The 15,107-nt window shown below is 47.4% G+C and overlaps 1 protein-coding gene across 4 annotated transcripts in view; it reads right to left on the reverse strand.

Moving 5' to 3' along the window:
• PKHD1L1 (PKHD1 like 1) overlaps positions 1–15,107 on the reverse strand; it is a 210,357-nt gene that overhangs the window by 161,414 nt on the left and 33,836 nt on the right. For all 4 annotated transcript variants that reach the window (XM_075582424.1, XM_075582423.1, XM_075582425.1 and 1 more), the window contains 6 exons: positions 14,476–14,533; positions 6,865–6,958; positions 4,776–4,829; positions 3,888–3,961; positions 3,754–3,796; positions 1,500–1,570 (listed from right to left, as the gene is read on the reverse strand). In XM_075582424.1, coding sequence (XP_075438539.1) covers positions 1,500–1,570; positions 3,754–3,796; positions 3,888–3,961; positions 4,776–4,829; positions 6,865–6,958; positions 14,476–14,533 — 394 coding nt within the window. The remainder of the gene's footprint in view (positions 1–1,499; positions 1,571–3,753; positions 3,797–3,887; positions 3,962–4,775; positions 4,830–6,864; positions 6,959–14,475; positions 14,534–15,107) is intronic.

The following is a 15,107-nucleotide window of genomic DNA, read 5'->3' on the forward strand; positions in this document are numbered from 1 at the left end:
TCTGTGCACTTTTTGTTTTTGTTTTTTCAATTCAAATCAGCTGCAGAGAAAATGTCAATTTAAATACAAAAGTATGCCATTTAGGGCCACATTTTCAAGCAGTGCTAACCCATAAGCCTTTACTTCAATGGTGTGTAAGGTGTATTATGACATAGGACCGCTTGGTAAATATGATCCATAAATGCATGACTATTTGCAGAAAATAAATATCTAATTACCAAATGATTTATAATCTATTGCTATGTGAAAAACATCTAGTATTCGTATTCAGATACTTGTTGATGTAATGTTAAAATGCTGGGCATATGCAGTATACATGCAGTATAACGTAGCTTTCATGTCACAACACAGATTGGTATTATAAATAGGTACCTCATTATAGCTAACCTTTTATCTTAGTTGTCATTTTAGCGCTAGTTGTAACACTGACAGTAGGTGCCACCGGTGCGGCTGCACAGGCCCCTGCGCTGGGCTTGTAGCACCCTGACTGCACTGCCTCTAATACCCAGGTCCGGCGGAGGAGGGGGGCCCAGCTGGCCAACCAATAATGGAAATTAGGGCTCCCTTCCTTCTTCAGGCTTCCTATAAGCCTCCAAGCCCGTTCCTTAGGTCCGCCTCCATCCGGAACCCCTCTGCATTGGTAAAATCCGGCCAGGGGGAGCATGTGACATTACTGGGTGTGGTAATCTCCATCATTGCACACCACATGAGGAGCAGCATTGGGAGGCAGTGGTGGGGGCAGTAGATGAGGTACTGGCTGGGTGTCCGGCTCTGCTCCCCCCACCCCCTTCAATCACCCTTCAAACCTCAGTGCACACCTCAATCACTCGCGCACCTGAATCACCCAGTGCTAACCCGCACATCAAAATTACCTAGTCCCCACACACTCCGGTACTCCGCCCCGCTCCTCAATCACCCGGTACTTCCCCCCTCGCTCCTCAATTACCTGGTACTGCCCCCGCTCCCCAAATCACCTGATACTATGTCCCCTTTTCCTCAATTGCCTGGTACTATCTCCCCTCACGCGCACCTCAATTACCTGGTACGGCCTCCTCCCCGCCCCCCCCCCCCTCAATCACCTGATACCTATGGCCCCCTCCTCAACCGCCTGGTAGTATCTCCCCTCCCCACACTTCAATCATCTGGTACCCCCCTCCAAACTCCCTGCACCTAAATCATCACCCCCTCAATCACCCAGTGAGGATGAGAGAGAGGGGGAGAGAGAGAGTGGATGGGAGAGTGAAGGGGCAAGAGAGAGAGGGGGAGAGGAGAGAGGGAGGATGAGAGGGGAGTGAGAGAAGGAGATATAAATACTTAATTTGGTGTTCACTATTATCAGTCCCTGGCCACATGTTTCATGGGCAGGACCAATAATAGTGAGCCCATTTGACAGGGACCCCACACGGGATATCACACAGGGCCCTGCATCTGCTAAAGCCAGTCCTGCAGTGGCATTCAGAATGTATGTAATGAAGTTTATGTATAATGGATAAATGTACCTGCATAAGTTTGGAACATTGCAATCTTATTGGTTGAAGACACAGAATAAGTTGTCAAGCTTGGTAAACTCCTGGAAAATGAAGTGAAAAATATAGGGATATTCATGAGATACCTTTTTCTATCATTAAGACATACAACATACTGTATAGTATATACCATAGCAAATGATTGCATTTATAGATTCCAAACCTTAGTGAGATTTGCGAGATCTGGACCAATTAGACTGTAAGCTCCTCGGGGCAGGGACTCCTCTTCCGAAATGTTACTTTTATGTCTAAAGCACTTATTCCCATGATCTGTTATTTATATTATCTGTTATTTATTTGATTACCACATGTATTACTACTGTGAAGCGCTATGTACATTAATGGCGCTATATAAATAAAGACACAATACAATACAATACCAAGAAATTACAGGCAGATTCTGGTACAGTCTTATTCTTTACATATGTACAGTATAGTTACTGTATATCTATACAATGCCAACAATGTGTGAAACATTTGACAAAATAAATAATAGAATACAGGGAATTATAATAATACCGTATGTGCAACATACAAAGTGATATGACGGGACACAAACACTTTGCCCCGCAGATGTTACAATCTTGCATATTGAGAGATTTACATAGACATTAGGGGAAAGAGTAAGCACAGTGCCTGGCAGTGCCCGGCCAATAGCGTTGGTCAGTGTCTCTGTCAGTGTGGGGAAAAGTGATCATGAGTCCAGGCTATTGCAATGCTTCATTCAGAAGATGTGGTTTCAGATTTGATTTTAAGGTGGCAAAAGAAGGGACTTGACATTTACTGAGTATGAGGGAGTACCACAGATAGGGGGGAGGGGGGCGGTGAGGGAAACATGTTGTAGGCAAGAGAGGGCAACGTAAGGGATACGGGTGGGAAAGGAGACTGTTATGAGCATAACGCAGGATACAAACAGGGGTATCGCGAGAAATCAAAGCTGATATATAAGGAAAAGCAAAATAGTGTAGAGCTTTGAAGGTGAGGAGTACATTGTAGGTGATATGGAATTTGATAGAAAGCCATGAGAGGGATTAAATTGGCAATCCCTCCTAGGGTCAAAGTGAATTTATACCAGTGACTTGTTAAGGGGTCTCATCCGTGTCATTGATATTTATTTTTAAACCAAATCTGAAACCTATAAGTATTATTAATAATTTGGTCAAATTAGATTTAGGAGGGGTTTGATTTGTCCCTTTTGTGTGATGTCAGTGTGTTTGTACAGCAAGTGCTTGTACGGACAGAGCCCCCCATTCCCACCTCCCCTTAACGTTATTGCTTCCCTGATAAGGACAGGGTGGGATAAAGGTAAAGAAAACACTTGATTGATAATCACTTCCAAATTCAGAGGCCCCAAAGAAATTAAACTAGTGGACTGTGTGGGATTGCACCGTTTAAAGGAGGAGATGAGCAGACACTGTTCTGGGAGTAGGTAAATGATGGTACAGTGTAGCTTTGCAGCATTTTGGATAGATTGAAAGAGAGAAAATTGAGAAGAAGAGAGACCTGTCAGTGGTAAGTTACAATAGTCCAGACAGGGGAGAATAAGGGCACGCATTAGGGGTTAGCAGTGGAGTAACAGAGTGAAAGCCAGCTCTTGGAAATGTTACAGAAGTAGAAGAAACACGTTTTATAGCCCGAGCATGAATGTGAATAGTGAAGGGTGAAGGAGAAGTCAAATGTCACATGTAGGCAACATGCTTTGGTGACAGGTTGGACAGTGGTTCTGTTTACTGTGAGGGGATGTTGGCCAAGATGTAGGAAGAAATATGAGTTCAGTTTTAGACAAGGTTAAGATGACAGAGTCCCATCCCTGAGTCACAGAAGACAGGGAAGAGTGGAATATATGGGTTATACTAGCAACTAGGTTAGGAGCATGATGTCTGATAAAATGTGAGGGAATAGGATCAAGAGGGAAAGAGCAACTGATAAACTTCGACCTCTGTAACAAGCGAGACAGAGTCTATAGTGGAAGGAGGAGTTTTAAGCAGAAGCAGTGTCTACACTGTAGGAAGGGACAGAAGGAATATATCTGTGGATGGCATCCACCTTGCCTTTTAAGTTGTCAGAAAAGGCTTAATGAGAAAAAAAGAACATATTGGTCATCTTTCTTATGATGAAATCTGCTAGAAATTTCCGTAGTGTTACCATATTAGCCAAAGTTGAACAATGATATACTTATGCTTAATGGAATTATTTCATTTATATTTACAGTATAACAGTAACCTACCTTCCAAAATTACTGTCTAAAATAAAGCTGACATTGTGATGGCCTATGAAAAAAAAAACACAGAGAGCAACAATTAATGCTGTGGATTTCTGACATTTATTGATAAGGTGTGAAAAAAAAATAGTTTCTCTTACCAACATATGTCCCAGTAAGTTTGCAAACTGCGGAGCCCATATCAGTGGAATGAGGGTTAAGCTGCAATCCATATCTATGAAAGTACATTTAGAAAAAAAAATGACATTATGTGACTAATACTATTTGCATGTTAAAAAAAAATGTGCTACTGTGCTGGCTCATTAAAGAAAGCAACAATTTGACAGCATTGAATATCCAATAAAAAACAATGGCCCTTTGTGAATAGTTAAGTCAATTTTGACAATATTAAGTTTAGTTGCATTTTTACAAAAATAGCATCTACTAATTTCAGGGTTAAAGTTACATAGTATCTCAATATTTATTTAACTGAATTCCGTGATGAAGATTATGTGAATATAATCAGTGCTGGATTATTCACTAGGAACACGCCAAGGTTATAGGGCCGTAGGTCGCTGTGGCTCCCTAGCGCCCATACAGCAGCCCGGCGGTCACTGTCAGCCATACTGTTCCTCCCCTGTGGCGTGGAAGGCTGCTGCAAAGCCACCGGAACTTACCCAAGGTAAGGTGTGTGTGTATAAGAGAGAGAGGGGTGTCTCTTACCTTATCCAGAGCGGCCCTCCTCCTGCAGCTTCGTGTTGTCATAGTGACCCACCATGAAATGATGACATGACGTCACATGAGCCGCGACGCTGCAGGAGGAGGGCCGCCTCAAAGTTTTGGTTCCCAGGGATCCCAGAGCGTCTTAATCCACCACTGAATATAGCAATATAAAGTTTATAATTACGAATTGTAACTATTTTAGAAAAACATTTTGGATTAAATGTTTATGTTAATAAATCATATAGCTAAAGTCCTGATTGTGTTGAACAGGAGAAAATGTAGTAACTCGTTGACGAGTTACAACTTAATTTAAGAACATTACTTACAAAGTATCTGAATCAGGTAGAAGTAGTTCACATGGCATTCCTCCAACAAAAACCCTGAACAAAAAAAATCAGGAACCTTTGGTTAAACATAAACATCAAAGGAAAATTAGATGCACGTGCTATCTGCTTCTTACAGCTTTAGACAAAGATGGGTGAGGCCATGGTGGGATGCAGAAGGAAGGGTCGTTTCCATATCACTCATTTACCTGTCAGCGGGCTTCCTGCCTCTAATGTGGCAGGCATAACCGTATAGGGCTCCGTGATAAAATGGATTTGAAACAAAAGGAGACACTTCTGAGTTGCATGTCATTTCCCAGAATCCCTAGCAGCAGTGGAAGCATTGTAGGCTAAGCTGTAATGGGGAAAAGCAGGGTCGCAGACTTGTCTGAGATGTGTATGTGCTCACAAGTGATATTTTTATTTTCCTCTAATAGAAAGAGCTTTTCATCCTTGGCTGTAGACAGGGGGGGAGAGCCAGGAGAGCTGTCCCAGGCACAGTGGCTGCGAGGGACCTGGTTGGCCAGTGGTGGATGTTTGGTCTGGCCAGAGGTTGGGTCCAACAACTGTGTCCAGCTGTCAGGCCCCAGATCTCTCCTTCCCTGCAGCTGGCCTGGCCTGCGGTGTAAGGCCCGCCCCTCGCGCCAGAAGTTAAGGGGCCTCTCCCCAAGGTAAGGGGGCAGTGTCTGTGTTATGGGATTGAGTAATTGTGTTATGGGGGGGCAATTGTGTTGGAGGAGGGAGCGTGAGAGGTGGGGGCACTAGAGGAAGAGAGGGGTGGGGAAATGAGAGTAAGAGAGAGGGGAGGGGGCATGAGAGAGAGAGAGAGAGAGAGAGAGAGAGAAAGAGAGAGAGAGAGAGAGAGAGAGAGAGAGAGAGAGAGAGAGAGAGAGAGAGAGAGAGAGAGAGAGAGAGAGAGAGAGAGAGAGAGAGAGAGAGAGAGAGAGAGAGAGAGAGAGAGAGAGAGAGAGAGAGAGAGAGAGAGAGAGGTGGGGATGTGAGAGGGAGAAAAAAGTGGGGGTGAGATGTGGGGGCGAGAGAGAGAGAGAAAAGTGGGGGCAAGTGAGGCCGGGGCATGAGAGGGAGAGAGAGGTGGTGGGGGGAATGCGAGGTGGGGGTGAGGGAGGTGGAGGAAAGAAAGAGAGAGGTGTGGGGCAATAGATTGTGATGAGAGAGAGGGCAAGAGAGGTGGGGGAGGGAGAGAGGTGGGGACAGGAGAGGTGTGGTTCAAGAAATGGTGGCGGGGAAGAGGGGTCAAGAGGTGGGAGAGAGAGGTGGGGATTTGAGAGATGGAGAGTCTTGCAAGGCTACCAACTCTGGGGGGTGGAGGGACACAGTAGAAACTGTGCGGGGAAAGGTGGGAGTGAAATAGAAATGGTAAAGATAGATGGGAGGGAGAGAGTGGTGGGGTAAGAGAAGTAGGGGAATGAGAGGTGGGGGCGAGCAAGGGAGAGGGAGGTGAGGGCATGCGCGATGTGGGGGAGAGAGAGGTGTGGGGCGTGAGAGGAAGAGAGGTGGGGTTGAGTGAGGTCTGGGTGAAAGAGAGAGGGGCAAGAGAGGTGGGGAGAGAGAGAGGCGAGGGTGAGAGATGGGGATGTGAGAGATGGAGAGTCTTGCAAGGCCGCCGACATTTGTGGGTGGGAGGGGTGTTGGGGAGACAGCAGAAACTCTAGTCCTGGACCCCGGGAAAGATGTCTGTGGCCCTGGCTGTAGAACAGATATGACCTGCACCATATGATGAAACATTTTGACATGTTATGATGTAGTGTGTGATCATGAATATTGTATTCCAAATGTAAATTCTGGGATGTGCTGGAATATATTGCAATATTGTGAAGCAATCCATGGCAACCGCACTGGTCATATCAGTGTCATTCTAAAGGGAAAAGGGTAGTCATATCAAATCTCCCTCTCCTAGAAGACTGCAAACATAGGCCCCGATCCACAAAAGGGTGCTAAACTTTTGCACTCCTTTACTCCCATGTAAATAAATGGGAGCTAAAGTGTGCTAATGCTTAACCCCATTGTGTGGATGTGGGTCTCAGTGTATCAACACACATGAGAACTATTGGGTAACTGTCTCTCTCCTTACCTTAAAATCCTGACATTTCTGCCATTGGAACTTAAGGCTGTGTTACTACCATACACATCAGTGAAGATTTTGCCTTGAATTGTAATAATTGAACCTGCAAGAAAACACATTTCATACAAGGTATATAACTCAGTACACACATGAATACTTTATATTGACAAATCAATCCTGATGGGCAACTAAATGGCTTGTTCTGGCAAAAGAAAAATGTTGCACTACTATCAACTTATATCAGTTTACAAAATTATAACAAAAACATTGATACCGCACCGGGGAAAAAATACTGTCAAGAAACTGCAGTTTTCAATTTATTATTTTAGTAGCTTCATTTGTCGCCTATAACAGTTAAACTAATGAGAAGATGATGAACAGAAGATATTTTGTACCTGAACATTCAAGATTCTTTAGTAGAAGTGTGAAACAAGAAAAGAATGAGCCAGTAAGTTTTTGAAGCTGCAGGGTGAAGCAGTGGAAGTGCTCCAAACCACCCCTCTATGGGTGGAGTAACACTTGTTGAAATAAAGTATCTATAGAAATCCCTAGTGCTTGATCCCTACAATGGAGGAGGTAGCGAGATGGGGATAGGTACAGGGATTCCCTGTAAAAAATATTAACTAAAAGCTCACTGACCCGGTTGCTGAAAACAGCAGCAGCTGCGCTAACATGAGGCAGTTTACCCATACTGTATGTTATTCTAACAATCCTTTAATTGATACATGAGGGGCACGAACAAGTTAAATAATCACAACCTCATGATCAGTGGTTCAGATCAATCTGTTTGAACTCTAGAGGTGACCTACAGTCCTATTTTCCCCTTGTGCTTTACTTGGTGCAAAGTGGATACTAAGCACTATCTGAGACGGGCAGCAATTAATTAACCACTTCTCTGCTGGGAGGCTGCTTTCTGTTCCACAACACTGACTACAATGTTGCGTTTTGACTAAATGCAACATTGCAATCTAACTGTGGTTCTCCAAGTTGGCACCCACATTGCTGTAATTTTCAGCTATACAGGCATACCCCGCATTAACATACGCAATGGGACCGGAGCATGTATGTAAAGCGAAAATGTACTTAAAGTGAAGCACTACCTTTTCCCACTTATCGATGCATGTACTGTACTGCAATAGTCATATACGTGCATAACTGATGTAAATAACGCATTTGTAACAGGCTTTATAGTCTCCCCGCTTGCGCACAGCTTCGGTACAGGTAGGGAGCCGGTATTGCTGTTCAGGACGTGATGACAGGCGCATGCGTGAGATGCCGTTTGCCTATTGGGCGATATGTACTTACTCGCGAGTGTACTTAAAGTGAGTGTTCTTAAAGTGGGGTATGCCTGTACACATCTGTGGACATTTTAAGGTAGATTATTACTTTCCTTCCTAAGCCTACATTATTAGGCTTTACACTAACAAATACTGTACCTTTTTGCCCCCTCTCTATATGTATACACATTGCTGTGATCTATAATTATACTGAGATCTTAGAATGTTGCTATACTCAGGGCCGCCAACAGAAATCATGGGTCCAGGGACAAATAAAAGGAGCAGCCCCCCCCTCCCCCCGAACCCATAGCGTACACCCCTCCTCCCGAACCCATAACGCACCTACCACGAAAAAATATATTTTAGCGCACAACTTTTACTTGACTGTTTTCTTATTGTGATACAGAAAAAAACATTACAATGCAACCTATTTATTTTTATATTTTCAACAAAAGACATGTGACTGCCTGCCTGGGTGGGTGAGTGGGTGGGTGGATGAATGACAGTTGGGTGAATGACAGTTGGGTGGGTGAATGACAGTTGGGTGGGTGAATGACAGTTGGGTGGGTGAATGACAGTTGGGTGGGTGAATGACAGTTGTGTGAATGACAGTTAGGTGGGTGAATGACGGTGGGTGGGTGATTGACGGTGGGTGGGTGATTGACGGTGGATGAATGACGGTGGGTGGGTGAATGACGGTTGGGTGAATGACGGTGGGTGGGTGAATGATGGTGGGTGGGTGAATGGGAGACAGTGACTGGGTGACAGTGACTTGGTGACTGGGAGACAGTGACTGGGTGGGTGGGTGAATGAAAGTGACTGGGTGGGTGAATGACAGTGACTGGGTGGGTGGGTGAATGACAGTGACTTGGTGGGTGAGTGAATGACAGTGACTGGGTGGGTGAATGACAGTGACTGAGTGGTTGGGTGAATGACAGTGACTGAGTGGTTGGGTGAATGACAGTGACTGGGTGGATGACAGTGACTGGGTGGGTGGGAGACAGTGACTGGGTGGGTGGGAGACAGTGACTGGGTGGGTGGGAGACAGTGACTGGGTGGGTGGGAGACAGTGACTGGGTGGGTGGGAGACAGTGACTGGGTGGGTGGGAGACAGTGACTGAGTGGGTGGGAGACAGTGACTGGGTGGGTGGGAGACAGTGACTGGGTGGGTGGGAGACAGTGACTGGGTGGGTGGGAGACAGTGACTGGGTGGGTGGGAGACAGTGACTGGGTGGGTGGGAGACAGTGACTGGGTGGGTGGGAGACAGTGACTGGGTGGGTGAATGACAGTGACTGGGTGGGTGAATGACAGTAACTGGGTGGGTGAATGACAGTGACTGGGTGGGTGAATGACAGTGACTGGGTGGGTGAATGACAGTGACTGGGTGGGTGAATGACAGTGACTGGGTGGGTGAATGACAGTGACTGGGTGGGTGAATGACAGTGACTGGGTGGGTGAATGACAGTGACTGGGTGGGTGAATGACAGTGACTGGGTGGGTAGGAGACAGTGACTGGATGGGTAGGAGACAGTGACTGGGTGGGTAGGAGACAGTGACTGGGTGGGTAGGAGACAGTGACTGGGTGGGTGGGTAGGAGACAGTGACTGGGTGGGTGGGTAGGAGACAGTGACTGGGACAGAAAAAAACATTACAATGCAACCTATTTATTTTTATATTTTCAACAAAAGACATGTGACTGCCTGCCTGGGTGGGTGAGTGGGTGGGTGGATGAATGACAGTTGGGTGAATGACAGTTGGGTGGGTGAATGACAGTTGGGTGGGTGAATGACAGTTGGGTGGGTGAATGACAGTTGGGTGGGTGAATGACAGTTAGGTGGGTGAATGACGGTGGGTGGGTGATTGACGGTGGGTGGGTGATTGACGGTGGATGAATGACGGTGGGTGGGTGAATGACGGTTGGGTGAATGACGGTGGGTGGGTGAATGATGGTGGGTGGGGGAATGGGAGACAGTGACTGGGTGACAGTGACTTGGTGACTGGGAGACAGTGACTGGGTGGGTGGGTGAATGAAAGTGACTGGGTGATTGAATGACAGTGACTGGGTGGGTGAATGACAGTGACAGAGTGGTTGGGTGAATGACAGTGACTGGGTGGGTGGATGACAGTGACTGGGTGGGTGGGAGACAGTGACTGGGTGGGTGGGAGACAGTGACTGGGTGGGTGGGAGACAGTGACTGAGTGGGTGGGAGACAGTGACTGGGTGGGTGGGAGACAGTGACTGGGTGGGTGGGAGACAGTGACTGGGTGGGTGAATGACAGTGACTGGGTGGGTGAATGACAGTGACTGGGTGGGTGAATGACAGTGACTGGGTGGGTGAATGACAGTGACAGGGTGGGTGAATGACAGTGACTGGGTGGGTGAATGACAGTGACTGGGTGGGTGAATGACAGTGACTGGGTGGGTGAATGACAGTGACTGGGTGGGTGAATGACAGTGACTGGGTGGGTGAATGACAGTGACTGGGTGGGTGAATGACAGTGACTGGGTGGGTGAATGACAGTGACTGGGTGGGTAGGAGACAGTGACTGGGTGGGTAGGAGACAGTGACTGGGTGGGTAGGAGACAGTGACTGGGTGGGTAGGAGACAGTGACTGGGTGGGTAGGAGACAGTGACTGGGTGGGTAGGAGACAGTGACTGGGTGGGTAGGAGACAGTGACTGGGTGGGTGGGTAGGAGACAGTGACTGGGTGGGTGGGTAGGAGACAGTGACTGGGTGGGTGGGAGACAGTGACTGGGTGGGTAGGAGACAGTGACTGGGTGGGTAGGAGACAGTGACTGGGTGGGTAGGAGACAGTGACTGGGTGGGTGGGTAGGAGACAGTGACTGGGTGGGTGGGTAGGAGACAGTGACTGGGTGGGTGGGTGGGAGACAGTGACTGGGTGGGTGGGAGACAGTGACTGGGTGGGTGGGTGGGTGGGTGGGTGGGAGACAGTGACTGGGTGGATGGGTGGGTGGGAGACAGTGACTGGGTGGGTGGGTGGGTGGGAGACAGTGACTGGGTGAGTGGGTGGGAGACAGTGGGTGGGTGGGTGGGTTTGGGAGACAGTGACTGGGTGGGTGGGTGGGTGGGTGGGAGACAGTGACTGGGTGGGTGGGTGGGAGACAGTGACTTAGACAGTGACTGGGTGGGTGGGTGGGATGGAAACAGTGACTATGGGAGACAGTGACTGGGTGGGAGACAGTGACTGGGTGGGTGGGAGACAGTGACTGGGTGGGAGACAGTGACTTTGGGAGACAGTGACTGGGTGGGTGGGTGGGTGGGTGGGTGGGTGGGTGGGTGGGAGACAGTGACTTGGGAGACAGTGACTGGGTGGGTGGGTGGGAGACAGTGACTTGGGAGACAGTGACTGGGTGGGTGGGTGGGTGGGTGGGTGGGAGACAGTGACTGGGTTTGACAGTGACTGGGTGGGTGGGTGGGAGACAGTGGGTTAGACAGTGACTGGGTGGGTGGGAGACAGTGACTGGGTGGGTGGGTGGGAGACAGTGACTGGGTGGGTGGGTGGGAGACAGTGACTGGGTGGGTGGGTGGGAGACAGTGACTGGGTGGGAGACAGTGACTGGGTGGGTGGGAGACAGTGACTGGGTGGGTGGGTGGGTGGGAGACAGTGACTGGGTAGACAGTAACTGGGTGGGTGGGTGGGAGACAGTGACTGGGTGGGTGGGTGGGAGACAGTGACTGGGTGGGTGGGTGACTAGGAGACAGTGACTGGGTGGGAGACAGTGACTGGGTGGGTGGGAGACAGTGACTGGGTGGGTGGGAGACAGTGACTGGGTGGGTGGGTGGGAGACAGTGACTGGGTGGGTGACAGTGACTGGGTGGGTAGGAGACAGTGACTGGGTGGGTGACAGTGACTGGGTGGGTGGGAGACTGACTGGGTGACAGTGACTGGGTGACAGTGAGACAGTGACTGGGTGGGTGACAGTGACTGGGTGGGTGACAGTGACTGGGTGACAGTGAGACAGTGACTGGGTGGGTGACAGTGACTGGGTGGGTGACAATGGGTGACAGTGACTTACCTTGACCGTGTGACTGGGTGGGTGGGAGACAGTGACTGGGTGGGTAGGAGACAGTGACTGGGTGGGTGGGAGACAGTGACTGGGTGGGTGACAGTGACTTGGTGGGTGGGAGACTGACTGGGTGACAGTGACTGGGTGACAGTGAGACAGTGACTGGGTGGGTGACAGTGACTGGGTGGGTGACAGTGACTGGGTGGGTAGGAGACAGTGACTGGGTGGGTGACAGTGACTGGGTGACAGTGACTGGGTGGGTGGGAGACTGACTGGGTGACAGTGACTGGGTGACAGTGAGACAGTGACTGGGTGGGTGACAGTGACTGGGTGGGTGACAGTGACTGGGTGACAGTGAGACAGTGACTGGGTGGGTGACAGTGACTGGGTGGGTGACAGTGACTGGGTGACAGTGAGACAGTGACTGGGTGGGTGACAGTGACTGGGTGGGTGACAATGGGTGACAGTGACTTACCTTGACCGGGTGGGTGCAGCTTGCCGCCGGACTCTTTCCCCTCCTGCCCCCGATATCCCTGCGGCAGCTGCCCGGAGGGGAGGTGGCTTGGGGGCGCGGGAGGTGGGCTCGGGGGGGGGGGGGGCGCACGGGAGGTGGGCTCGGGGGGGGCGCACAGGAGGTGGGCTCGGGGGCAGCGTGGGAATCTGGCTGTGGGGGGAAGCAGGCCGGAGGAGGAGCTGGTACTTCCCCCTCCATCCCACGTTGGGAGCGGGGGGGGGGGAGGGGCCGCCGCAGGAGGAGCTGGTACTTCCCCCTCTGGGGGAGGGGGGAATCGCCGCCATTTTTGAAAAAACTTTTTTTTTAATTTATCTAATTAACTGGCGCTCGGCCGTGGGCCCCCCCTGACCCACGGGGTCCGGGACGCCAGTACCCTTTCTCCCCCGCTGTTGGCGGCCCTTACTGAGCCTCATTGCTCATATCCAATGTTTGGAAGATTCCATGCGCGTGACTATGTTATTACAACCAGCGCATCAGCTCAGTTCTCATCACCCCCTTGGGGTGAACACCATTTCTAACTTCACTGTCATTTAGGAGCACTGTAACATTTGTATGTGCTTTCAAGATTTTCCGCTGTATTTATTTTATAGTATGCCCACATTTGCAACTTGAGCAATAAAAGCTAAGTTTAAATATTTAATAATATTCCTTAACACTACAGTGACTGGTGGAGTGCACCACTAGTGGGATTTCTTCTCTGTGTACCCACTGGTACATTTTCAGCACCGCCGCATACTCTAAGCAGCTGGAAGACTGCTGGAAGTGGCTGCTGGAAGACACTATCCAGTTCCACAAGCTGTGGTCAAGCAGACGCAGTTTGCAGGAAATGTGGTTTGGTGTCTTACATTAAAATGAGCTCATTTTAATGCAAGACTGATACTAAGCATTGGTGACCCCATCGCCTCTGCCGGAGCACATCGTCTGTATCTCCTGTCTTTTGTAGGCACTCTGCGAGAACCAGAATGAATGTAAACTAATGCAAATGTATAACAAACACACAAATAGTGCCACAATCTAATCACTTTTTTAAATCTTAAAATATATTCAAAAAACAGGACTCGGGGTATAAGTATAACCTCTGGTGGTGCATAAGGACCGGAATATGATACACACACAAAAGAGAAAAAAGAGGTCCTATATAAAGCACTGAAATTGATGAAAAATAAGATGGATTTTATTAATAACACAGAAAAAACAAAAACATATAAAATATAAGTAAAACAACGAAAACCGCTAAACTCCTAAATATTGTTGCTGCACACCATATACAAGTAATCTTACAAAGGAAAGTGTGTGTATAATACAAATGTATGCCTGATCATTTATATATTTGTCAATGATGATAATATTTTAATATTGTACCTGTAAAAGGATATCATAAAGTGCATTTAAAAATACAAATGTATGTCTAATTAACCCTATGAAAAATAAGTCACGTATAAGAGGTGTTACATAGCTGAGTGGTAAGGTATGTCAAGTTTAAATCATTTCAGTGACATTCCGTCGAAGGTTTTGTATCAAATATTCTGAATTATTCGAAGACCAACTTTCAAAATATTATAACCTTATAATGCTCATCTGTAGCTTAAAAGAAACCATCTGTCACCAAGATGTAATGCTATGTTGCAGTACGGGGCCCTTCATACAGACACTCAAAATCACCAGGGATAATGTTAGGGAGCATTGAATATCAGAGTACAAATAAGGAATGTAGATATAGGGGAAGAAAACAAGTACATTATGAGTTTTTTAAGGATGATAAATAAAACACATGATTTGATTTTCCTATAAGAATTACCTGGTAATCCAGAAGCGGGTGTTATACTGTTTATAGTTGGCGTGTACTTATTCACTGTCTGCAAAATAAGTTACAAAACAGTACTTTAAAAGGTAGCATTATAACAAACACAATATACTCAACATTGCTATATAAATACAATATTACAGACACTATGGCCCCTGGTCATTATGCTGTGTTGCCTTTATGATATTGCTGAGGAAGATTTAAGATCCATTCATTTGAATGGCAATAAATCTACCTGAGCACAGGGACAATATCTTCACAAACATATTAAATAGGGGTTATGAATTCCTGATCATAGTGATGTATAATGTAATTTCTTTGCTCGAGACAGAGATACTGTTATATGCTCAATGTCTTAAGTAGCAAGCACTGAAATGCAATTTGCTTTTTTTTCACTACCAGCTTTGCTGCTTTCTAACCCCATGTTATAGGTATAAAACATATTGATTTAACATGGATATTTGTGTTGTTTTCCTTTTCCAAAGATTTTACAGTATGTATGTATATCTTTATTTATATACAGTAGTGCCATCCTTGTACATAGCGCTTCACATATAACATAATATTATAACACATAGTGGGAATAAGCGCTTCAAACATGAAAGTAACAATTGGAACAGCAGTCT

Source organism: Ascaphus truei, chromosome 2, assembly GCF_040206685.1.
Source record: "Ascaphus truei isolate aAscTru1 chromosome 2, aAscTru1.hap1, whole genome shotgun sequence".
NCBI lineage: Eukaryota > Metazoa > Chordata > Amphibia > Anura > Ascaphidae > Ascaphus > Ascaphus truei.